This window comes from Nomascus leucogenys, chromosome 13 (assembly GCF_006542625.1).
Source record: "Nomascus leucogenys isolate Asia chromosome 13, Asia_NLE_v1, whole genome shotgun sequence".
In the NCBI taxonomy this organism is placed as follows: Eukaryota; Metazoa; Chordata; class Mammalia; order Primates; family Hylobatidae; genus Nomascus; species Nomascus leucogenys.
In genome coordinates, this window is record NC_044393.1 from 44,554,975 (window position 1) to 44,580,139 (window position 25,165).

Genomic DNA, 25,165 nt, shown 5'->3' on the forward strand with positions numbered 1-25,165 from the left:
CAATGAGTACCTCTGTGAGTAATTACAGGTGTGTGGTGAGGAGCCTAGGGCATTAATCAGAGGCTTAATTATGAAAAAGGTGGATCTTTTGTTCCACTCTTGGATCCTGAGTTTACCACACACTTTCTAAACTGCAGCATCCATCTGCTCGGTCCCTTAGAATGTTTGCCTTGACTGATATGGACCTTAAAGTGTATCAAAGGACGTGATTAAAGCAGGCTTAAACATTAACCTGGAAGAAGCATTGTTCATGTTTTTTTTCCTTCCTTCCTTCCTTCCTTTTTTACTTACCTATTTATCTGTTTATTTCTGACGTAGGAAAAAAGTCTGCTGAAATGCTAAAACTTTAAATTAGTACTTGCTACACTATTTACCATATGTGAACTCTACTAAATTAAGCATTAAACAGTAATTTTAAGAATGTAAATATCAAGATTTGTAGAAACTAAGACCCATGTAAGACAAAAAAAGTCTTAGGAAAAATGGTTTGTGAACACATACAAATTTTTTTAGGAAGATAAATTGTTAAATGAGGTTATTTTTATTGTGACAGACTTAACATGTTAGAATTTAGCATGTTACTACTGCTTTGCTCTAATGTGATACTGATAGAATTAAATCAGGATTATTTTTAAGGATTTTTTAGATAATTACACTGAAATCTAAGAAAAGAAACTAGGATTGTGTGTGTGTGTGTGTGTGTGTGTGTGTGTGTGTGTGTTTTGCTTCTCACTCTTATATTGAGACTATAATAGGTTGTATAAGTCACATACCTATAGTATAGTCATGTAACATTTCAGTCAGTGGCAGACCACATATATGATGGTGGTCCTATAAGATTGTAGTGCTGTATTTTTACTGAACCTTTTCTGTGTCTAGCTGTGGTTTGATATGCAGATAATTTCCATTGTTTTACAATTGCCTACACTATTCGGTATAGTAACATGTTGTGCACATTTGTAGCCTGGATGTGTAGTAGGCATCTACCATCTAGGTTTGTGTAAGTCATTCTATGATGTTCACAAGATGATGAAATTGCCTAACAAATTTCTTAGAATGTATCCTCGTCATAAAGCGACACAACTGTACTTCAGTGTGTGTTTTGATTAATGTACATGGCCAACAGCTGCATAAGTTTGTGGTTTGTGGTTTTCTTACTAATTCCTGTTACACACACACACACACACACACAAACACACACATACACACACACACACACACACACACACACACTTGCACAGATGGCTTCAGAGATGTGGCCTGGCCATGGATGGCATGAATGCTGTCCAGTGGTGGACCCCTGATCTGCCACAGGCAAGAATTAGATATCTGCTTCAGACCAGAGCTGGGGGGTGAGGGGCCATCCAGCCATCAATGAGAGGCCAATACAGACACAGGAACACAAGGTATCTGGGGCAGATGATGCTCTTCACACTGCACTCTGTGCAAAAGGCTACTGTTGCACTTTGTACTTGCACGGAGATCACACATACACTCAGAGCCATGCTGTTTCCCTGACCTTAGCATTTCACTGATTACATTACCTTAGCACTCTGCATATTCCCATTTCTTAACACATAAAACTATCTGAAGAGTGAAATTTTCCATCTCTTTGCCTACTTTAAGATATCTTAATGTAACTGTGCTTTAACTGTGGCCAATTGAAAGCTAAAGACAGGACATATGTTTTGTTTTAGTGATAGGTATTTGAGGGTTTTAATTATGTATTTACCTCATTACTCCTGTAGCTTGTCCAAGGACACTACCTTTACATGGAAGACAGAGGAAATGTCTAGTCTCAGAGCCATGATTTAGATTTTGGAAAATTCATCTTACAGCTTGGGGTCTCCAATCTCACCTTTAAAATGGGTACAATAACCCTTGGAGTAACTCCATTTCCAATATCTCTTTCACTGAAAATTTTCTGTGATCTGTGCTCTCTTAGATTATTATACAGTGGTCATATGTACCACTACAAACACTACTTCGGAATTTTGTGTTTGAACATTACAATTGTGTTTTCTTATCTTCCCTTTTAGGATATCTTAAATACCATCATAAGGCACTGTCCACCCCGCTTTTTCTCCCTGGGTTTTCCTGGCTTCTCAATGCTGGTGGGGGACTTCATCATGGCCGCTGCCAGGGTCCTTAGCACAGACATGTTGACGGTGAGTATGACAATGCTCAGCATCCCAGCTCCCAAGAGGCTTCACAATCGCCAACAAGGTTCAGATTTCTCCACTCTTAACAGGTGTTGACTCATTAGTGCAATCTGAAACTGGGCTCTCAGGGTAGATACCCTGGCAGCTGATGTGTGAAATTGTAGGATAAGATGACACACTGGTTTTGGAAAGGCGTTTCATCAAAAGGCCAAAGTGTGAGAAATCATATCCTCACTAATATTTCAGCACATTTACACAGTCAGAAGCAGGACTTGTCTCTTAGAATTTTATTAGCATTTTCCAGTAAATGGTGACACAGACATAAATGTCTAAAATAGAGAGTTTTAAAATGTACATTAGCAGTAAGATTTTTTTTGTTTTTAAAAGTATCATAGAAAATATTTTCTTAAAATGTTAGAACACTAAAATCTTAACTAGAAGTGAATATGTATTCTCTTAATAACATGCCAGAATACTTTGGCAGAATTTTTGTAATAAAAAATTAGAAGTGAACTAAATGATCAGTAAGGGCTACAAAAAAAATTATTTTTACTCTCTACATTTATCCCTACTACTAAGGTAGTATCTTTTCTTTCCTTTTTTTGTTGTTGTTTTTCAAGGGATAGGGTCCCATTCATTCTCTGCCTGGGCTGAAGCGCAGTGGTGCTGTCGCGCCTAGCTCACTGTAACCTCAAGTGATCCTCCCACCTCAGCCTCCTGAGTAGTTAGGACTGCAGGTACATGCCATTATGCTTGGCTGATTTTTAAATTTTTTGTAGAGATTGGAGTCCCTCCATGTTGCCCAAATTGGTCTCAAACTCCTATCCTTAAATGATCCTCCTGCCTCAGCCTCCAAAATGTTAGGATTACAGGTGTGAGCCACTGCACATGGCCAAAGCAATATCTTAATGCCTTTTTGAGAGAATACTGTTATACATTTAAAGTTAAAGGGCCTTTTCCATTTGTGCTCTATAAGCTGTTATATATTCAGAGTTATTTTTGCCCCTTCAAATGGTATAAATAAAATTAGCTTTACTATTTGCTAAGCATTGGTGTTGAAATCAGTGTTGCCATCCAACAACCTAAATCTTGTTTGATAGGAGATTACTTTTTCACTTACTTCTTTGCAGGGTAAATTCAAACTTCAAGCCCTTGGTTTTAAATTAAATTGTTTAAAAATACTTCCTGTAGCTGGTATTTCATGTTGGTGCTTTCACACACTAACTTTTTCTTATAAAGATAAATTAGAAAACAAAGAGAAGTGAAAAGAGACAGGAGCAAAAGGGAAGAAAGGTAAAGGAGAAGAAGAGGCCAGGCATGGTGGCGTATGTATAGTCACAGCTATAGGAGACTCAGGAAGCCGAGGTGGGAGAATCACTTGAGATCAGGAGTTTGAGTTCAGCCTGGGCAGCATAACAAGACTCCATCTCTTAAAAAGAAAAAAAAAGTAGAAGAAGAAAAATGTTGAATTTGTTCAACTGTGGCCTTATCGTAAAGAATTATGACAACTTTTCATACTTCATTATTTCTGAAAAATTTTAGGATAATCTCAAAGAATTTTCAAATGTATTTTAACCATTCACATCAACTTTGAAAAAAATTACAAGATACAAGAAGGGAAATCATACTTCTTTATTGAAATACTCATTTTTTTTTTAATCATACTTAAGTTCTGGGATACATGTGTAGAACATGCAAGTTTGTTACATAGGTATACATGTGCCATGGTGGTTTGCTGCACCCATCAACCCGTCACCTACATTAGGTATTTCTCCTAATGCTATTCCTGTGTCAGTCTGCTGAGAATGATGGTTTCCAGCTTCATCCATATCCCTGCAAAAGACATGAACTTACTCTTTTTTGTGGCTGCATAGTATTCCATGGTGTATATATGCCACATTTTCTTTATCCAGTCTATTATTGATGGGCATTTGGGTTGGTTCCAAGTCTTTGCTATCGTGAATAGTGCTGCAATAAACCTACGTGCGTGTGTCTTTATAGTAGAATGATTTATAATCCTTTGGGTATATACGCAGTAATGAATGGGATTGCTGGGTCAAATGGTATTTCTAGTTCTAGATCCTTGAGGAATCGCCACACTGTCTTCCACAATGGTTGAACCAATTTACACTCCCACCAACAGTATAAAAGCATTCCTATTTGTCCACATCCTCTCCAGCATCTATTGTTTCCTGACTTTTTTTTTTTTGAGACAGAGTCTTGCTCTGTCACCCAGTAGCTGGGACTACAGGCACCCACCACCACGCCCAGCTAATTTTTTATGTTTTTAGTAGAGATGGGGTTTCACCATGTTAGCCAGGCTGGTCTCGATCTCCTGATCTCGTGATCCTCCCACCTGGGCCTCCCAAAGTGCTGGGATTACAGGTGTGAGCCACCATGCCCGGCCTATTGTTTCCTGACTTTTTAATGATTCTAACTGGTGTGAGGTGGTATCTCATTGTGGTTTTGATTTGCATTTCTCTAATGACCAGTGATGATGAGCTTTTTTTCATATGTTTGTTGGCCACATAAATGTCTTGAGAAGTATCTGTTCATAACTCTCACCCACTTTCAGATGGGGTTTTTTTTTCTTTTTTCTTTCTTTTTTTTTTTTAAACCATATACAATTTTATTTATTTATTTTTAATTTAATTTTATTTTTTATTATTATACTTTAAGTTCTAGGGTACATGTGCACAATGTGCAGGTTTGTTACATATGTATACCTGTGCCATGTTGGTATGCTTCACCCATTAACTCGTCATTTACATTAGCTATATCTCCTAATGCTATCCCTCCCTGCTCCCCCTACCCCATGACAGGCCCTGCTGTGTGATGTTCCCCTTCCTGTGTCCAAGTGTTCTCATTGTTCAATTCTCACCTATGAGTGAGAACATGTGGTGTTTGGTTTTCAGTCCTTGCGATAGTTTGCTGAGAATGATGGTTTCCAGCTTCATCCATGTCCCTACAAAGGACATGAACTCATCATTTTTTATGGCTGCATAGTAGTCCATGGTGTGTATGTGCCACATTTTCTTAATCCAGTCTATCATTTGGATTGGTTCCAAGTCTTTGCTATTGTGAATAGTGCCGCAATAAACATACATGTGCATGTGTCTTTATAGCAGCATGATTTATAATCCTTTGGGTATATACCCAGTAATGGGATGGCTGGGTCAAATGGTGTTTCTAGTTCTAGATCCTTGAGGAATCGCCACACTGTCTTCCACAATGGTTGAACTAATTTACACTCCCACCAACAGTGTAAAAGCATTCCTATTTGTCCACATCCTCTCCAGCATCTATTGTTTCCTGACTTTCTTTTTTTTTTTTTTTTTTTTTTTGAGACAAAGTCTTGCTCTGTCACCCAGTAGCTGGGACTACAGGCACCCACCACTACGCCCAGCTAATTTTTTATATATTTAGTAGCAATGGAGTTTCACCATGTTAGCCAGGCTGGTCTCGATCTCCTGACTTTGTGATCCTCCCGCCTGAGCCTCCCAAAGTGCTGGGATTACAGGTGTGAGCCACCATGCCCGGCCTATTGTTTCCTGACTTTTTAATGATTCTAACTGGTGTGAGGTGGTATCTCATTGTGGTTTGATTTGCATTTCTCTAATGACCAGTGATGAGCTTTTTTTCATATGTTTGTTGGCCATATAAATGTCTTCTTTTGAGAAGTATCTGTTCATAACCTTCACCCACTTTCAGATGGGGTTATTTGTTTTTATTTTATTTTATTTTATTTTTTTACCATATACAATTTTATTTATTTATTTTTAATTTAATTTAATTTTTATTATTATACTTTAAGTTCTAGGGTACATGTGCACAATGTGCAGGTTTGTTGCATATGTATACATGCACCATGTTGGTGTGCTGCACCTATTAACTCATCATTTACATTAGCTGTATCTCCTAATGCTACCCCTCCCAGCTCCCCCCACCCCACGACAGGCTCTGCTGTGTGATGTTCCTCTTCCTGTGTCCAAGTGTTCTCATCGTTCAATTCTCACCTATGAGTGAGAACATGCGGTGTTTGGTTTTCTGTCCTTGCGATAGTTTGCTGAGAATGATGGTTTCCAGCTTCATCCATGTTCCTACAAAGGACATGAACTCATCCTTTTTTATGGCTGCATAGTATTCCATGGTGTATATGTGCCACATTTTCTTAATCCAGTCTATCATTGATAGGCATTTGGGTTGGTTCCAAGTCTTTGCTATTGTGAATAGTGCCACAATAAACACACGTGTGCATGTGTCTTTATAGCAGCATGATTTATAATCCTTTGGGTATATACCCAGTGTTTTTTCTTATAAATTTGTTTAAGTTCCTGCCGGGCTTGGTGACTCATGCCTGTAATCCCGACACTTTAGGAGGCGGAGGTGGGCAGATCATCAGGTCAAGAGATCGAGACCATCCTGGTTAACACAGTGAAACCCCGCCTCTAATAAAAATTTTAAAAAAACTAGCTGGGTGTGGTGGCACATGGCTGTAGTCCCAGCTACTCCGGAGGCTGAGGCAGGAGAATCGCTTGAACCTGGGAGGCGGAGATTGCATCAAGTCGAGATCGCGCCACTGCACTCCAGCCTGGGTGACAGTGCACGACTCCGTCTAAAAAAAAAAAAAATGGTTCAAGTTCCTTGTAGATTCTGGATATTAGCCCTTCGATGGTTAGATTGCAAAATTTTTCTCCCTTTCTGTAGGTTGCCTGTTCACTCTGATGATAGTTTCTTTTGGTGTGCAGAAGCTCTTTAGTTTAATTAGATGCCATTTGTCAATTTTGGCTTTTGTTGCCATTGCTTTTGGTGTTTAGGTCATGAAGTCTTTGCCCATGCCTATGTCCTGAATGGTATTGCATAGGTTTTCTCCTAGGGTTTTTATGGTTTTAGGTCTTACGTTTAAATCTTTAATATATCTTGAGTTAATTTTTGTATAAGATGTAAGGAAGGGGTCCAGTTTCAGTTTTCTGCATATGGCTAGCCAGTTTTCACATCACCATTTATTAAATAGGGAATCCTTTCCCCATTGCTTGTTTTTGTCAGATTTGTCAAAGATCATATGGTTGTAGATGTGTAGTGTTATTTCTGAGGCCTCTGTTCTGTTCCATTGGTCAGTATATCCGTTTTGGCACCAGTACAATGCTGTTTTGGTTACTGTATCCTTGTAGTAGAATTTGAAGTCAGGTATCGTGATGCCTCCAGCTTTGTTCTTTTTGCTTAGGATTGTCTTGGCTATATGGGCTCTTTTTTGGTTCCATATGAAATTTAAAGTAGTCTTTTCTAATTCTGTGAGGAAAGTCAATGGTAGCTTGATGGGAATAGCGTTGAATCTATAAATTACTTTGGGCAGTATGGCCATTTTCATGATACTGATTCTTCCTATCCATGAGCATGGAATGTTTTTCCATTTGTTTGTGTCCTCTCTTATTTCCTTGAGCAGTGGTTTGTAGTTACCCTTGAAGAGGTCCTTCACATCCCTTGTAAGTTGTATTCCTAGGTATTTTATTCTCTTCGTAGCAGTTGTGAAGGGAGTTCACTTACGATTTGGCTCCCTACTTGTCTGTTATTGGTGTATAGGAATGCTTGTGATTTTTGCACGTTGATTTTGTATCCTGAGACTTTGCTGAAGTGTCTTATCAGCTTAAGGAGTTTTTGGGCTGCAAAGATGGGGTTTTCTAAATATACAATCATGTCATCTGCAAAGAGATAATTTGACTTCCTATTTGAATACCTTTTATTTCTTTCTCTTGCCTGATTGCCCTGGCGAGAACTTCCAATACTGTGTTCATTATTTGCCAAGAGAGTTTCCTGTAAAAATGTTGGAGCCCTTCCTAGAGATAATATCACACTTGGTGGTCATTTTCTGTCAGTGTGGCTAGACGGGCTATTAAAGTAGCCTTACAGATACGCAGTTGGCTAATAGTACAGTAGCCCCACTTTATCCTCAGTTTCACTTTCTGATATCAGTTACCACAGTCAGTGGTGGTCCAAAAATATTAAATGGAAGATTCTAGAAATAATTCAGAGTTTTAAATTGCACACCATTCTGAGTAGCATAATGAAACCTTGAGGCATCCTGGCCCATCCTGCCCAGGATGTGGATCATTGCTTTGTCCAGTGGATCCACGTGGGTATCTGCTACCCACACATTAGTCACTTAGTGGCCATATCTGTTATCAGGCGGACTGTTGTGATATCACAGTGCTTGTGTTCAGGTAATCTTTATTTTACATAATAGCCCCAAAGCACAAGAATGTCATCTTGTTATAATTGTCTATTTCATTATTAGCTGTTATTGCTAATCTCTTACTGTGCCTAATTTATAAATTAAAATTTTTTCATAGGTATGTATGTATTGCAAATACCATAGTGTATATAGGGTTTAGTATTATCCACAGTTTCAGTCATCCACTGAGGGGGTCTTGGAATGTATCCCCTTCAAATAAGAGGGAACTGCTGTATATGAAAAATGCTCAAGATCAGCAGGGAAATTCAAGTTAAGATCACAATGAGATAATTACCTCACACCTGTTAGGATGGCTTTCACCAAAAAGACAAAAGATAACGTGTAGGCAAGGATGTGGAGGAAAGAGAACTCTTGTACAGGTAAAAAAAAAAAATTCTCCTGACTTTTATTTGAATTCATTATAAATTGCCTAGATCGTGATATATAATGTCCATTTATTGTTCCATTCCCTCTGTGATCACCACTTACCAAAATAGTGATTCTTCCTTATTTGAGGCCTCTGACAGAAAAAACTAGAATGAGATTTGACATCACAACCAACACATCCCCAAAGCATAGGTTAAAAACATATTGATATGGATCAATATGTATATTAAAACAGTATGTATATCAAAACATTATGTTGTACATACTTTAAATATACAAATTTTTATTAATTATAGTTTAGTAAAGCTGCAAAAAAAACATAATAGAGACTACTCAAATCAAAGATGGTATAAAGGTAAATGTAAAGGTCAAATTCACATAAAGAAGTGTTGCCAAGATAGGAAAATAAATAACCAAAGCCTAACCAGAACCTGGAAAAACACAAACTAGAAAATGTAGAGGGAAGGAAATATTGAAATATAAACTTCAAAAAATTCAGAAAGCATGAAATACAAAACCAGCTTGCAATAAAGAAAAAAGTGTTATGTTCTTTGAAACTACAATAAAAGAGACATGAGTGCCTTATCTTTTAAGCTTTCTGAAGGTATCGAATTTGCTTGGTGTTTAACACATATATCAATGTTACGTAATATTATATACATTTCTCTTAACTATCTGCCTGAGGTATGATAGTAGGAATAAATGTTACAGCCATGAATCGATTTTTAATTCTGTTTTCAAATATTGCACATGAGTGTGTGGGTTAGTGAATGGTTGGATACTGGGTGTGCTAGTCATACCATTTTTTCTACACATTTTCATCCCCTTATACACTTTTGATGGGAAGGTAAATTGGTGCAGCCATTATGGAAAACAGTACGGAGGTTTCTCAAAAAGTTAAAAATAGAACTACCATATGACCCAGCAGTCCCACTTCTGGGTATATATCCAAAGGAACTGAAGTCAGTATGTTGAAGAAATATCTGCACTCCCATGTTCAGTGCAGCAGCATTCACAATAGCCAGGATATGAAAGCAACTTAAATGTCTATTGACAGATGAATGGATAAAGGAAATATGGTACATATCTCCAATGGAGTATTATTCGGCCTTTAAAAAACGAAGGGAGTTCTGTCATTTGCAACAACACGAATGAACCATTTTTCCAAAGGAAAGAAGCCAAACTCAGAAAGATAAATACTGTGTGGTGTCACTTATATGTGGAATCTAAAATAGTCCAACTCCTAGAAGCAGAGAGTAGAATGGTGGTTCCCAGGGGCTGTGGTTGGGGTAGGGGGAGATGGGATGATGTTTGTCAATGGATCAAAAGTTTCAGTTATGCAGAATGAATGAGTTCTGGAGATCTCAGCATGGTCACTATAGTTAATAATACTATATTATAAATTTGAAATTTGCTAAGAGAGTAGATCTTAAATGTTCACAACTCACGCATAAAGGAACTATATGAGGTGATATATTAATTCACTTGTTTATGGTAATCATTTTGTAATGTATTTGTATATCAAAACATGTTGTATGTACTTTAAATATACAAATTTTATTAACTATGCTTTAGTAAAGTTGAAAAAAAGAATCAACACAAAATTAATAAAGTAGCCTTCCAAAATGTTTTTTTAAAAAGAGAATATGAATGAGAATGTGTAAGGGTTACATGAAGGAATCACACTCTGAATGATAGTACTTTCTCGTTTAAACTTGAGGTTAAAATTGTAGAGGAACTGGTGAAAGGCGTTTGGGCTGGAGCACACCTGCTCAGTCAGAACTTTCAGTTAGCACAAGGTAATTTCCAGTTTGAAGTACCCCTGCTAGGTAGGTCTGCCCCACTGAGGCAGTGGGGGAGGGAGATGCACAGATGGCTTGCACAAGTCACCAAGAGATGAGGAGAAGCTTGTGCGCAGCAACATTGTTTGTAACAGCCAAAGCCTAGAGCCAATCCAAATGCCCATCAGCAATAGAACAGATAAATTATGGTGTGTACATAAGATGGATTATTATCTACAATGAAAACACAGGATCAGTTACATAACACAATGAGTGAAAGAAGTCAGACACAAAAGAACATATACTCTAATTTCATTTATTTAATTGAAAAACCAGACAAAACTGATCTGTGGTGTTATAGCAGAATGCGGTTACTTTGGGGGAGGGGAGGCTATCATGGGAGGGGCACAAAGAGGACTTCTGTGGGTTGGTAATGATATTCTTCCTGTTGTCTGTCTCTTTGTCCTCGGGGCTCCTGCCTCTGTCATCACTTCTCTCTCTGTGCACTCCACAAAGACGCATGCATTCAGTTCTTCTGAACACATCTCAATTGTTATCCCAGACTTTTCTCTCCTAACCTCAGGACAAGCATTTCAAAAAGTCTTCGGAACAGTAATCTCCCCAGATACTCTGGGGGAAACGGAAGGAAGAAAGCCAGGTTCATAGTCAAGTAATTTTGGGAAATACACTTCTTCACTTGGAAATTCACAGTGTACAATAACATGTTAAAGGCTTCTGTTTAATTGTGCTTAACCAACTGTCTCTGCAACATCTTTTTCCCGGGAGTCTTTGATTTTGCCCTTTCACAGTCCCTGTGGCCCTAGTGGAACATACTTTGGGGACGACTGCTTCTGACCCTTTCAGCCTCCCGTCTCATGAACACCTTCCTCTTCCCTACTCAGCTGGCTCCCTCACCCACCGCCAGCCTGCCTGATTTCTACTCCCCTCTGTGGCCCTTAGCAGCAGTTCGTTTTAGGTTTCCTAAACATCCTGAGCAGAACCAATCCTTGCCTCATCCCGTAGAATAGCTCTGCTGTGCTTTATATTGCCTTTTATTTACCTGTGTACTTATGGGAACCAAGCTAGGTAAAAAATGAAGGACTGGGCTCCCATGCTGTCCTCAGTATGTTGCTCTCCTAGCAGGTGCTTCACTGAATTGTGTATAGTTGTTATTTGCCTCTCCTCGCCTACCTCACATACCGCGCCTCCTCTCTCAGGGAGAAAAGCTCTCTTTGATTTTATAGCCCAAGCGCTTAACTATAGGCTCAGTCTGGACCTGGAGCTAGATGGCCTCAGTTCAAATCCAGGGTGCGTCACTTAGGAGCCATATGACACTGAAAAGCTACTTAACTTCTTTGGCATCAGTTTTCTCACTGGAAAATGAAAACAATAGCCTCTTCTTCATTGGGTTGGTGAGGGGACTTTATGAAGAAATGCTTGTACAGCACTTAGAAGAGTGCCTAGCACAGAGTGAGAACTCCTTAAATGTGAGCTTTTATTGTTTTATTACATAATAGTAGACAGATAGATGGACAGATAGGTGAGTAGATTGATGACAGACCTGTGTAATCCCCTATTCTTGGCTAACCATATCTGCTAGTGTTGGCTGAATTGAAATCTAGTGAAATGTCCTTTTTTTTTTTTTTTTTTTTTTTGAGATGGAGTCTCACTCTGTTGCCTAGGCTGGAGTGCAGTGGCACTGTATTGGCTACCTGCAACCTCCATCTCCTGGGTTCAAGCAATTCTCCTGCCTCAGCCTCCTGAGTAGCTGGGATTACAGGCACCCACCACCATGCCTGGCTAATTTTTATATTTTTAGTAAAGACGAGATTTCACCATGTTGGCCAGGCTGGTCTCGAGCTCCTGACCTCAGGTGATCCACCCGCCTCAGCCTCCCAAAGTGCTGGGATTACAGGTGTGAGCCACCGTACCCAGCCATGCCTTTTTAAATATATACCTAATTCTAACACTGGGCAAATAAAAGTATCTCACTAGATATAATGATATAGTATCTCATTATATGTTGTTTTGTAAAGTAGTTCTTGGCAATAGACGGGAAATTTGATAGTTTGTCTTCTCTTTCTACTCTCCGATAGTTACCTCCATCTCTACTTCCCTATGAATTTTCCTTAATTGTTCTTAACAGCAAAATGGTATTCAGTTGATATCCTTTACCCTGCTTTGTTGAGAACATTAGCAGTAAAACAATGTAAACAGTCATGACAGAGTCATTGGCCTTTCTAATTCTGAATGAATCTGCAGATCAGTTTCCACAACACTTGTTTACATCCAAGTATAGTGATATTTTCCATTCCTTAGAAATTTGCTTTTTCATTTAGGCAAACCTCTTTTGCTTAAATATTCACCTGGAAGAGAATAACTAGGCCGAGTTTGGTATTTTTTATCTAGGATGAAGAATAAAACATGTCGCTTATTTAACGTTTCTAACTTACAAAAAGAGAAATGTGTGTGCTTCTCTTCCTTATATGCAGGCGCCTCGTTCAGAGGCTGTCACTGTCCTCGGCTCTCTGGTCTGCTTTCCAAATACCTACCAGGAGATTCCTTTACTGCAGTCAGTGCCAGAAGTAAATGAGGCCATTACAAGAACTGAAGATGTCAAGGTACATAATGCATTTGACTGTATCTCAAATTTAGCACTTTTTATAATTCTAGATGTATGATTATCTCTTCCATTAGTGTATATTAATCTGCTTATTCCTGAAGTTTTGCTGTATCTTTTAAATGTTTCAGTAGTTGTTTCTAGAAGGCTATTCATGGGCTATACATGTGTTAAATTCAGAGTATATTGCAGTTAGACCTTACAGCTGTAGCTATAGCAGGTGTTTACATGCTTGTTGGGCCTAGGGATCATAATCATGTAGTGAATTACCCTTTGTAATAATTTTATTAGCTTAATTAACTGCATTAGTGCCTCAAGTTAATTTATAAGAAATAATGGAAATAAGCCAAATATTCAATCCCCTTGTTGGCCTGATTAAATACTACTAATAATTTGAGATTCTAAATTATTTATTGGAGAATAAAAGTAAGCATTTGTTCTCTCCTCAGCTGACTTTGAGGTAAACAAATGCTTTTAGAATCCCAGAATCAATCAAACTATAAAACATAATTACAGTATATAATTCAGTGTACAACATACAATTCAATTAAAGTAAAAGAAAACCAAGATTTTCCTATCTGGAAGTCCATTTGCTTTATACCAGAAGCGCTCTACTGCCGCAGGCTGAGTGGCCTAGGGAGGCCGTGTGGAGACCCCCATCCTCCACCACCCACTCCCCCGAGCCCAGTGTTCTTCTCCCCCCAGGCTCTCACTCATAGATGAGCTCTCTGAGCTCCCTGGTTGAACTTCAGTAGCTCCTGGCTGCCTGGAACATGGTCAGAACATGTGGGAAACCAACTATGACACAAAGTTTTTATTTTACTTAATTTTGTGTTTTTAGCATTACCTCATAAATATTTTACTGAAGAATGCCACAGAAGAACCAAATGAATGTGCAAGGTAAATGTTGAATAAGAGGTAAACTATTTTAGAATTTTAAGATACACATTTATGTGTAAGTAGTTAATGTTACAAAAGAAAACACTTATTCTTTCACATAGCTCTTATACAGACTGAAAAGTATAGGAAGAATGATGCCAGGAAGATGCTTTGCATGATTATTTAAAAAGGTGTCATTATTAAGTAAAAATTGTAAAGTGCAGAAGAGTATACATAGTATACTATTTTGTGTGAGAAAAAGCAAGATTACAAATATAATCATGTATCCTCTGATATTTTCAAGAAGAAAGAAAATGAAAATATAAACCAAATATTTATAGAAATGGTGTATGTGTAGGGTAGTGACTCTCAACCAGTGATGATCTTTTACACCAGGAGACATTTGGCAGTGTCTGGAAACATTTTGGCTGCTTCTGCCGGGCATCTGAGGTTGCTAGCAACCTATGATCAAGATGTATGAGGTTTTCTGGGCCACTTACGTGATGAAAAGTCTCTGCCTCTCCTCCCAACGTGAAGACCAAAGCTGGGAATGCTAAAGGAGGGGAACACCTGTCTCTGATCCTCAATTTCAAACCCCATAAGGTCACCAGAAGCCCAGCTCAGCCTCTTACTCCCTCCTAGGAACGGTTCATGCTCTGCTCCCTCTGTAGTCTCATTCCAAGACAGCAGCCCATCATTCATCACTGCCTTACCAGCTATTTGATGATTTTAAGTGTTTTTTTCTCTTGTATCTTGTCTAATTTCTTTGGTTATCTTCAGTAGATGGATTAGTTCAAATTTCCTAGTCTGCTTTTACCAGAAGCTAAACTGATAATAATTTGCAAATATTAAGCTAACATTGCATTTTTGGATAACCTCAACTTGGTTTATGTGATACCAGACTTGGTTTGGCTAATACTTTGTTCAGGAAAGTTGCTTTTATATTGATGGCCTATAACTTTTCCTTCCCCATCCTTCCCTTATCAGGTTTGATTATAATTTTATAAAGTCTCACAAAATGACTTAAGTACTATTTCATTTTCTTTAATCAGAAAGAGTTTTTACAAAATTAGAGTTAATATTCTTGAGTATTTAGTAGACCTTGATGGTAAAACTACTTAGGTCTAATATTTTCTTGATGAGAAGGTTAACCACTGACTCACTCTTCAGTGATTTTAGGACTATTAAGGTTTTCTTCTTCTACGTTTTTATTTTTTGAGAGTACTAATAAACCAAACTTTTCTAGGAATTTGCCTGTTTCACCTAAATTTTAAAATATACTGGTATATGAGTTATGAGTTATCTCTGTTATCTTTTTTTGTTTTTTTTTTGAGATGAGGTCTCACTCTATCGCCCAGGCTGGAGTACAGTGGCGCAATCTCGGCTCACTGCAAACTCCGCCTCCCGGGTTCACGGCATTCTCCTGCCTCAGCCTCCCGAGTAGCTGGCACTATAGGTGCCTGCCACCACGCCTGGCTAATTTTTTTGTATTTTTAGTAGAGACGGGATTTCACCATGTTAGCCAGGATGGTCTCAATCTCCTGACCTCATGATCTGCCCGCCTCAGCCTCCCAAAGTGCTGGGATTACAGGCATGAGCCACCGCGCCCGGCCATCTCTATTATCTTTTATCTCTTTCACTTCTGTGGTTACATCCACTTTTTAATCTCTGACACGTTTTGTGTGTCCTCTGATTTTTTAACTAGTCTTGCCAAAGATTTGTCAATTTTATTAGTCTTTTCAAAGACAAGACTTTTGTCTTTGTTCAACTTCTCTATTTTATATTTGCTTTTCCCACTCTCTGCTCTTTTCTATCCTTCCTTTTACTTTCTTTACAATCTTACCTTTAAGGTTATATATTATTTTCTTAACCTTTAAGGTTATATATTTAGTATATTAATTTCTCCTTTACAGATATAAACATTTAAGACTATATGTTTATTGCTAGTTACTACTTTGTCTGAATTCTATAGGTATCTTTTTGTTACTGATGTCTTAGTTAATTGCATTGTGGATCAAAATGTCTTACAGCAGTCTTTGAAATTGTTGAAATTTCTTAATGACCCACTAGGTAGTCAGTTTTTGTCAGTATCCCATATAAACTTGAAAAAAATGTATGCCCTGTTCTTTGTTGGGCATAGTCTTCTAATTGTGTTTATTAAATTTTTTAAATCCTGGGCTTCAAATATTCTGTATCCTGTCTGATTTTTTTCATCAGCTTGATCACCTTCTGGAAGAAAAATGTTAAAATCTCCTGCTATTATGGTGTGTTTATGTATTTCTCCTTATATACTGTCAAATTTTGCTTTATATATTTTGAGGCTATGTGATTAGTTGCATAAAAGTTTAGAATTGTCCTATATAGTGAATCAAATATTTTGTATTTTTGTAGTGACTCTTTATTTCTAAGAAGGATTTTTTTTTTATCTTAAAGACCACTGGTTTAGTTATTGTTAAATAATACTTTCTATTCTTTTTAATTAACCTTTTTATATTCTTCTTTTAGATGTCTATGCAAAAACTGTATATACCCAGATTTTATAATTTTATCCCATCCCATCTTTATTTTTTAACTGAAGCTTTAGATTCATTTTTGTTTGTTATAATTACTGATCTGTTTGGATGTACTTCTTTTATCATATGTTATACTTTATTTTTAAAGGGAAAGAAAGATCCTATTAAAAATAACATATAATATTTCTTTTATTTCTCCTTTATCTTGCCTTCATTTCCCCATCCCGTTTTTCTTTCTTTCTTTCTTCTTCTTTTTTTTTTTTTTGGATTTTTTTTCCATTCTATTTATTACCTCAGTTATTTTTAAATCATAGGCTCCCTTTCTTTCTTGTAGAGGTTCTACTAGATATTTGAACATGCATACTTACCAAGCCTACAGCTAGTCTCTCGTTACTCTCTTCCTGAATAGTGCATGTTCCTCAGAACATAATTCCCTGATTTTGCTCCTGCCTCACTGAACTTTCTCCTTTCTGTCCCTTTTGCTGACCTCTGCTCCTCTACCTAATCTCTGATGAATGTGAGAGTGACTCAGGGTTTAGGGCTGGGCCTGTTCTCCCTATGACTTCCTGGGCATTCTTAATCTGATCAGCCTTTAAATACTATCTTCTTGCTAATTTATTTACCTGCCTCTTCAGTGAGCCCCTTTTATATTCAGACTTATATATTAAACTGCCTACTTGACATCTCAACTTGAATGTTTTAACACAACCATAACTAGCCCTTGAGTCTCCTTCTGACCACCCGAGCTGACTGTCCCTCAGATTTCATCTCACCACGTGGCCCCACCGTTCCCCCAGGTTTTCAGTTCAGAAATTTAGAGAAAACCCTTGATTTCTTCTTTTTCCTACACCTACTGCATCTAAACCATCAAGTCTTGACAATTCTTCTTCCTCTCTCTTTCTTTAGTGTAGAAAGCCAAATTTCTGTGGAGTTAGAAACAGAATAGAAATGTATATAGCATGGTCGGCTTTCTGTGAAGAATATCTGGTCCTAGCACATTGTTTAGAAGAATTAACAGTGAAATTTATTTTGAAAGTTGTATTTAAATATACTTTAAAATAAAATATAGCATTTGTTTTATGTTTGTGGTAGGTATTATGCATATTATGGTAAAGAAAACAATTACAAACACAATTTTTGACAGTTTTCTCAGATTTATGTTTTTTATTCTTCCTCAAAAATATCTTGAAACAGTAAAATGTAATAACCTATTAGTTTCAACAAAACTAAGTGATATATATGGGCTGTGACAATTAACAGAAAATATGCCATTTGTTTAATTTAATATTTAAGTACTAAACCGTTATCAGTATTTCTATTTGTCCTGAAAATTGGCCTATTGAGGGTTCTTTATCTTTTCTTTCAAGAAGACATTCTGCTAATAGAGCTATAATTTTTGCTATTTTGTATAAATAGATTTAAAGTGTTTTGTTATTTGAAAATAATGAGAAAGTATATTAAGTTTCATGAGAGTTTTCCTCTGCTTTCTTCTTTTTAAAAAGATGCATTGCCGTTTGCTCCCTTGGGGTCTGGATATGTGAAGAGCTTGCACAGTGTACAAGCCACCCTCAGGTGAAAGAGGCCATCAATGTGATAGGAGTAACTCTGAAGGTATTACCAGTTTGTAGTGCTGGTTGGATCTTAAGCCATATCTGAGGCATTTAACAGTTTGAGTTTGAATTAGCCCCATCTTTTTTATCCCCCAAATGACAGAGGGATTGTGATTCCCATTGCATGTGCTGTGAGGCTCCCGGGAGGGGCACCGACGGATGCTCCCCTGCTGGCAGCTGCAGCCTGGCCACCAGTGTCTCGAGTGTTCCTGGATCAGTGGCCAAATGGGTTCCTCTGGTGGCTGGGAAGCTCCTGTCACAAAGAGGACACCTGTCACCTGTTGGTGGGGGTGACAAGAGAGTAGAGTCTTGTGCTCTGGCCTCTTCAGCAGGCCTGGGAGAGGCCGCCACACCTTCCAGTTAGGCCCCTCAGTGTTCACCATCCGGCTGAATCTTGGGCACTTTAAGGATATCTTTGTCTCTTTGTTTTGTTAATGAGAAGAAGAACTGCCATTCACTGGGCACTCACACTAGGTCAGAGTAATGGCGAACTCTAAATACTTCTGTTAATCTTCAAGACAGCTCTGCAAGATAGATGTTGCAATTTCTGTTTTATACCAGAGGAAATCAAGGCTCAGAGAAATTAGGTCACAAGCCCGAGGCCACACAGGTATAAGTGATGGAACCAGCAATAAAAGCAGATCTGTGTGGCGTTAAAGACATGCTTGAACTTTCACAGATGCTGTTAGGCTGCCTCTAAACGAGAGCTCAAATCCTGCGGGGCCCTTTCCTAGGTCCTGCTTGGAAATGGTGGTAATAAATAGCATTGCCATTATCACACTTATGGAACCGGTGAGTGCCTGGTCTCTGCCAGGCGCTGTGCTGAGGGTTTTGTGGAAGTTCTTAGTTCAGGGGTAAGTGTCCTCAGTTTACTGGTGGAAGAACTGAGGTGCAGGAGCATTAAGGAACTTGTTAAAGGCTCTAGAAGACCACCTCACTGAGCCAAAGTTCAACCCCTGAACCATCCACCTAACACCAGCATTCAGGCTGCTGCATGCGCTTCTGTGCCACCTGCCACACGCAGCTATAATAGCAACAGCACTTACAGCTGACGCCTGAGACTGTCGCCATCAGGCCAGCAACAGCCGCTGTACCACCCTTTGTGAATTATCTGCTTCTGCCCATAGGATGACCAGCCAGTGCTGTCTCCCACCCTTGATTTGGCGTCTGGCCCCTGCTTGACCAAACTGAATGCCTCCTGTTCCCCAAGTACACCCTCTGACCACCCCCATTGCCTCATACTCCGCCATTTCTCCTCCACAACACCTGGGAGTGGAGGTGAGGGTGGTGGTTGTATTATGGGAGCTGGAAAAACACTTGCTGCTGATCCCTGTGATGAGGAATGGAAAAATTATCCAACCACAATATCACAGAAGAGTGTCCCTCCAGCCAGAGCAGGGTGCTGATCCCTGACCTTTGTCGGCAAGTTTAATCCTCAGAGCTGCCCTGTGAGGGGAAATGTCAGTGCCACCTACACTTCACAAGTGAGGTAGATGAGCTGACTAGGAACCGAAGGAGCTTGCCAAAGCCAAACCCAGAACACTCTGGCCACGTGTGGAGTTTTGCACAACTGAGGTGTGTAGGATACCTCCTGACTCCCAAAGCCATGGAGAAATATTTACATATAATTTATTAAAGTGAAAACAAATTGGCTATAAATTATAGATCAATGTAGATCCCAATTCATTTTTAAATACCCTTTTTCAATTCTAAGATCTGCTTTTAAATTTTTATTTTTTCTTAAATCTAGATGTATATAGTTAATGTAAGGTGGTTCCCCCATCTCTACTCCTTACGTGGAAAAACGGTTAATAACTCAGTGGTGTGTTAGATTGAAGGAGATAGACACACACAGACACACAGAGTCACACATCGCATAGTGATGGGGATACGTTCTAAGAAAAGTGTCTCTAGGTGATTGCATTGTTGTGTGAACATCATAAAGAATATTACAGAAACCTAGATGGTTTCTAGACTGTGCGGGATGGCCTGTTGCTCTGAGATTATAAACCTGTACAGCACACTACTATACTAAATACTGTAGGAACTGAATATTCAATTGGAACACAATGGTAAGTACTTGTGTATTTAAACATATCTAGACATAGAAGAGGTACAGTAAAAATATGGCACTGTAAGCTTATGGGACTAGCGTTGTATATGCGGTGCTTACCAAATGTTTCCAAAACATATTTAGGAGGTACATGACTGTATATATATTTCTATATAATATAGGAAAGAGATAGAAATTGATAACAGAGTAGAGGGATAGATATTCTTTCTGCAACTTTTCTATAATTATGGGGGAGAATATAAGACACCAGAAAAACAATGCGGTTACCACATATTGAGCTCTCACTCTGTCCACTATCCCAGCATAGCATGGAGATTGTCCTGTTGAATCCTCCCCCCTCTAGATAGCAGCAAAAGAGAAGAGGACTGAGGAAGGTCAAAGAACTGACTCCAGCTTGAATTGCTAAGAAAGCAGAGGGATCAGGATGCAGCCAAGTTGTTCTGTCTTTAACCATTATTAATAACAGGAAACTCATTGTCTTAAGTCCCAGTCTCTGAGGACACCTCCCTCCCCACTTCCCTCCTCTCCTGCCTCCCTCTAGTTTCCGTGTTGCTGTGGCAACTGGGTTGTTTTACCTAAGGACGTAGCACATAAATCGAAGAACTGAGGACTGGGAGGGAAGGAGTTGCTACAAGGAATGAGGAGAACAACCACCACTATGAGAACAGAGGACTCTAGGAGGCTTTGGGGCTCTGCCAGGAGGGAGAGAAATGGAGAAAGAGGAGGCAGTGGGGGCCTTGGCCCCACCCCCAGCCCAGCCTCAGCCTGCTTTGTGGGTAGCGGAGAGTGCAAGCCCTGGCAGGGCTTCCTGCTTTACAGGCTCCACATAAAGCCAGCACCACCTCTCTTGTAAGAACCCTTCAGAAATGCCCTGCAAGGGTGACCTAGGTACGCCCATGAATGTGCAGAGCATTCCACTCAGCAAGGTGTTGGTTGGCTGGTTTGTTTATGGTGGGGTAGCAGATGGATAGCAGGCATGGGGTGGTTGGGGGAGGTGGTTCTAAGCCACAGCCATACTCACCAACTCTTGTGAGCTGCCCAGCCCTGCTCCTTCTCCCACCTCGGTCTTCTGAGATATGACTGACTTTCCTCCTTCTCCTTACCCCTCTGTTGTTTCTGGCTTTGAGTCCTGCCAGCTGTACTTCCTGAATGCCCATTGAATGCCCGTGGTCCGTCCCACCCACTGCCCAAGTCCATCCCTCACACACTCACCCTGCCAATACTGAGCCTCCTGATCAGGGTCACGAGTCCTAGACTGGCCCCCACAGATTACTGTTCATACCGCTGTCAGAGGGATCTGTCCACGCACAGGCTGACCAGTGCAGCCCACAGGCTGGAGCACTCAACATGGCACTCTGTCGGTGCTCTATGACTATATGCTGGAGAAGTGAGAGAGCAAATGAATGGCTTATTTCATCTCCACCATTCACCACCTCTTTCATTACATGTCAGTAACACCACCCTGCCTGCAACCCCCTGTATCCGACCGACCTTTCCAATCTTGGTGCCTGGGCCCTGCCACCCATACCTGGAAGGAGACCCCACATCCCCCCTGCATTCCTTCAGGCACAGCTTAGCTCTCCTCTCCCTCCATGATGCTTTCTCTCTGCCTGTTTTCCCCCAAGCCTCATGTCCTACTCCTGTCTGCCCATAGCTTTTGTGTCTTGTCTGTCGGCTCTCATAATTTTCCCTTGTCTGTTTCCAGCTTCTTGAGTTCAGAGCTTTGCCAGCCTTATGTTTCCACCTGGTGACTCTGCCACTGTGGTGCAGCAGCAACACACACAGTGCCCACTCATGTTCTCCCACTCTCTCAGAGTTTCATCTTCATCTTAGGCACACCACGCACATCTTTAAGGGGGCCATGCTAGGCATTAACCATTACAGTGGTGAACAATATATGCAGGAAAATAACAAACAAAAAGGTCAGCGCTGATAGCCTGTAATGCTGTAAAGGAGATCTAATAGGGGAATAGGATGAAGCTGAAGAGCTGAGGGGGTGGGCCACCACCCAGCTCTTGGCAGGGGGGGTGTGGTGGCCTCAGGGAGGAGATGACATTTTGTGCCACAATTTGAAAGGTGTAACAATGCAAACCACATGCAGACCTGGGGATTAAGTGTTCCAAGCAAAGTTGGGGAAGGAGCAGGTGCAAAGGCCATGGGGCAGGAGCAAGCCTGAGTGAGAGATGGAACAAGGCCAGTGGAAATTTGGTCATCTGGGATGTGGGGTCTCTGTGGCCAGGGAAGGCTGTGAAGAGCCCCTGAGTGCAACGAGTACAGCCCTGGGTTTAGCTAGTGCCTCTCAGGTAGGGGTAGTCAGTAACTGTTTATTCTGTAGAATTAAAAACCTTTCCCTTATCTTCTTCCTTATTCTGTACATTTGTCACTGGGGCACTAAACGTTGATGATGGTCTGCTTCATGTGGCTTAGAGTGAGGTGTCCCTCTACTAGGGTCAGTGACGAACCTTTCCTGCTGTAGATAATGAGATATGGATAATGGTGTAGCCGCATGTTCTGGCCAGGGAGGAAAGCAGAGGGTGCCCTTATCCCTTCTATGCTCTCCCAGCATGAAAAAGTAAGACCTTGAAGGTGCTGCCCTTAGACATGCTGCTTCACAATCAATGGAAGCATCCAGCCCTTGGTGGTGACTTGAGACGCATGCCAGCCTCAGGAAACATACTCAAAATAATTGAGTATACCATAATTCATTAGTTATCTTCTCCTACACTCTAATTTTACACATTCTTAGTATGTTATACATGTAGGTCAAGTTTTATTTCATAGGATAGAAAGCCATTTGATCAATCCCTGTTTCTCCATGTGTTAAAATGAAAATAACATCTACCTTGCAGAGCTGTCAGTGAAGATTTATCAGTGAGAGAATGAGTAAAATCCTTGTAAAAGGTTCAGCGTACGGGGGTACATTTTAATTTTCTCTAGTTGTCAAAAATATGATTTATGTGAGCTGAATAAGAAATTTGAAATTATGGTTTTAATTTCCAAATGAGTAAATGAAAGCTCCTTGTTCCTGTGGAACGTTATGTAAATTAACACAGTGAGGCTAGAGAAGGGGCAGTTTTAAAATGGTGATGTGACGATGTCTAAACTCTCTGGTAATGGGACATATTTTTCATCAATTTGAGGCAAAACAGATAAATGTAATCTATAAGGAACTGAGAAGAAATAACTATTTTGTCCTTTTAAGAATGATGCACCTGTTAAGTTATGTGTCTGCTTTGGGATTCGGTTTCCTTTTATAGTTTCCCAACAAAATCGTGGCCCAGGTAGCTTGCGATGTGCTTCAGTTGCTGGTTTCCTACTGGGAGAAGCTTCAGATGTTTGAAACCTCTCTGCCTCGGAAAATGGCAGAAGTAAGTCTTTTTTTCTGTAATACTAAAACATAAGCATTTCCTTTTTACTGTATTTGGTATTTAATTAATTATAGATATTCAAATAATTGTTAGAGAACCGACTATTAAATTGCCACAAGTCACTCGTTTTAAGATTAAGTTAGACTGGTTCTTCTCAGCTGTGATTTCAGGCACTATGTAAGGAAGCCAGCAGTATTCCAGACAGAGGCTTATACTTGGGGAGTTTGAAAGGCAGGCACGACCACAACAAAGAGACCTTTTGTAGATTGGGCTTCATTCATCAAGAGCAATTTGGATGGTGCCAACAAGGAGTAGGCAGCTGGTTATGATGCCCTCCATGAGGGGTGGAGGGGGGCAGCTGTTGCGTAAAACAGAAGTCTCTCCCAGACTAAAGCCCTGGACCACACTTTCTGCCCTAGCATGATTACCGGCTGTAATGAGATTGCTACCACGATAACCTTTGTGGGGGTAACTGGTAGGAGAGAGGGGTGGAAGGATTAGGAAGAATCTTCTCAACAGTCATATCCTGAAGGCCACTTGCATCCGTGTGCTTTGCCTGTACACAAGCAGACAGTTTCACCCCCGTAGGTGTCCATGGGATAAGGCACTTCTACTGATTTTTATAGCTGCACTTTTAAAACATGCCCTGTTCCTATACATCCAGTGGTAACTCTTCGAGGAAACTTGATTTGTCTCCATGAGGTATTACAAAGAGAAAGAAGAAGTGATATTGATTTATTTTCTCTCAGCCCTAGACAGATTTCACTGGAAAGATCACTTTGTTCTCTCAGAGATACATTAAAAGGCACAAGTGATTTTTGACCTTAAGTAACCTAGAGTGAAATGGAGTTTGGACATGGGAACATAAAGTGCTCTGAAATGGAAAGTAGGGTTTTGGGGTGACCATGTAATTTATCATCTAAATGGGACTGCTTTTGAGAATAAAAGGGGTGCTGTTTACACCAGGACAGCAGGTGGAGACGTAGGGTAATTTACAATAAAACTAAAATGGGAGCATTTTCATAATTATTTTTGGAAGTATTTTTTTACTTCACTATGAAAACTGTGGAAACTGATGTTCAGAATTATGTGACTGCGGAGAGAAGTACTCTTTTCTCTGCCTTCCCTCCTAATCTTTCAACCAGAAAAGTAGAGTAGAAACTGGATGTGGCCCCATTGTCTTTCCCTAATTTTCAAGATCACCACACAGCTGGCCCTCTGCTTTGTATCACCTTTCTCTGGTGAGTTGGCACCAAGCTGGGTTTAGTTGCAAGGCCATCGTGGGACTCCTAACATAGGCTTACAAAGGCTTACAATATGGTCTGTTTGATTGGGGATTTGTCTTTTATGCAGATCCTCGTGGCCACAATTGCTTTTCTTTTACCAAGTGCAGAGTACTCCTCAGTGGAAACAGACAAGAAGGTAGGTGGCACATTAAGTTTTTCCTAGAGTTTTTTTATTTTAACGTAAGGTAAAATGATAAATAATGTTACAACTAGTGATATCCTTTGTCATATCCTTCTCTATTGGCCTTAACAGTCT

The 25,165-nt window shown here is 39.7% G+C and overlaps 1 protein-coding gene across 5 annotated transcripts in view; it reads left to right on the forward strand.

Moving 5' to 3' along the window:
• The window catches only part of RALGAPA2 (Ral GTPase activating protein catalytic alpha subunit 2), a 332,102-nt gene that overhangs the window by 171,317 nt on the left and 135,620 nt on the right, over positions 1 to 25,165 (forward strand). For all 5 annotated transcript variants that reach the window (XR_004032895.1, XM_030825210.1, XM_030825211.1 and 2 more), the window contains 6 exons: positions 2,040 to 2,168; positions 13,052 to 13,180; positions 14,021 to 14,079; positions 18,074 to 18,182; positions 23,513 to 23,623; positions 24,977 to 25,045. Coding sequence is in view for 4 of the 5 variants with exons in the window: in XM_030825210.1 (XP_030681070.1) it covers positions 2,040 to 2,168; positions 13,052 to 13,180; positions 14,021 to 14,079; positions 18,074 to 18,182; positions 23,513 to 23,623; positions 24,977 to 25,045 (606 nt within the window). In the remaining variant the exon portion in view is untranslated. The remainder of the gene's footprint in view (positions 1 to 2,039; positions 2,169 to 13,051; positions 13,181 to 14,020; positions 14,080 to 18,073; positions 18,183 to 23,512; positions 23,624 to 24,976; positions 25,046 to 25,165) is intronic.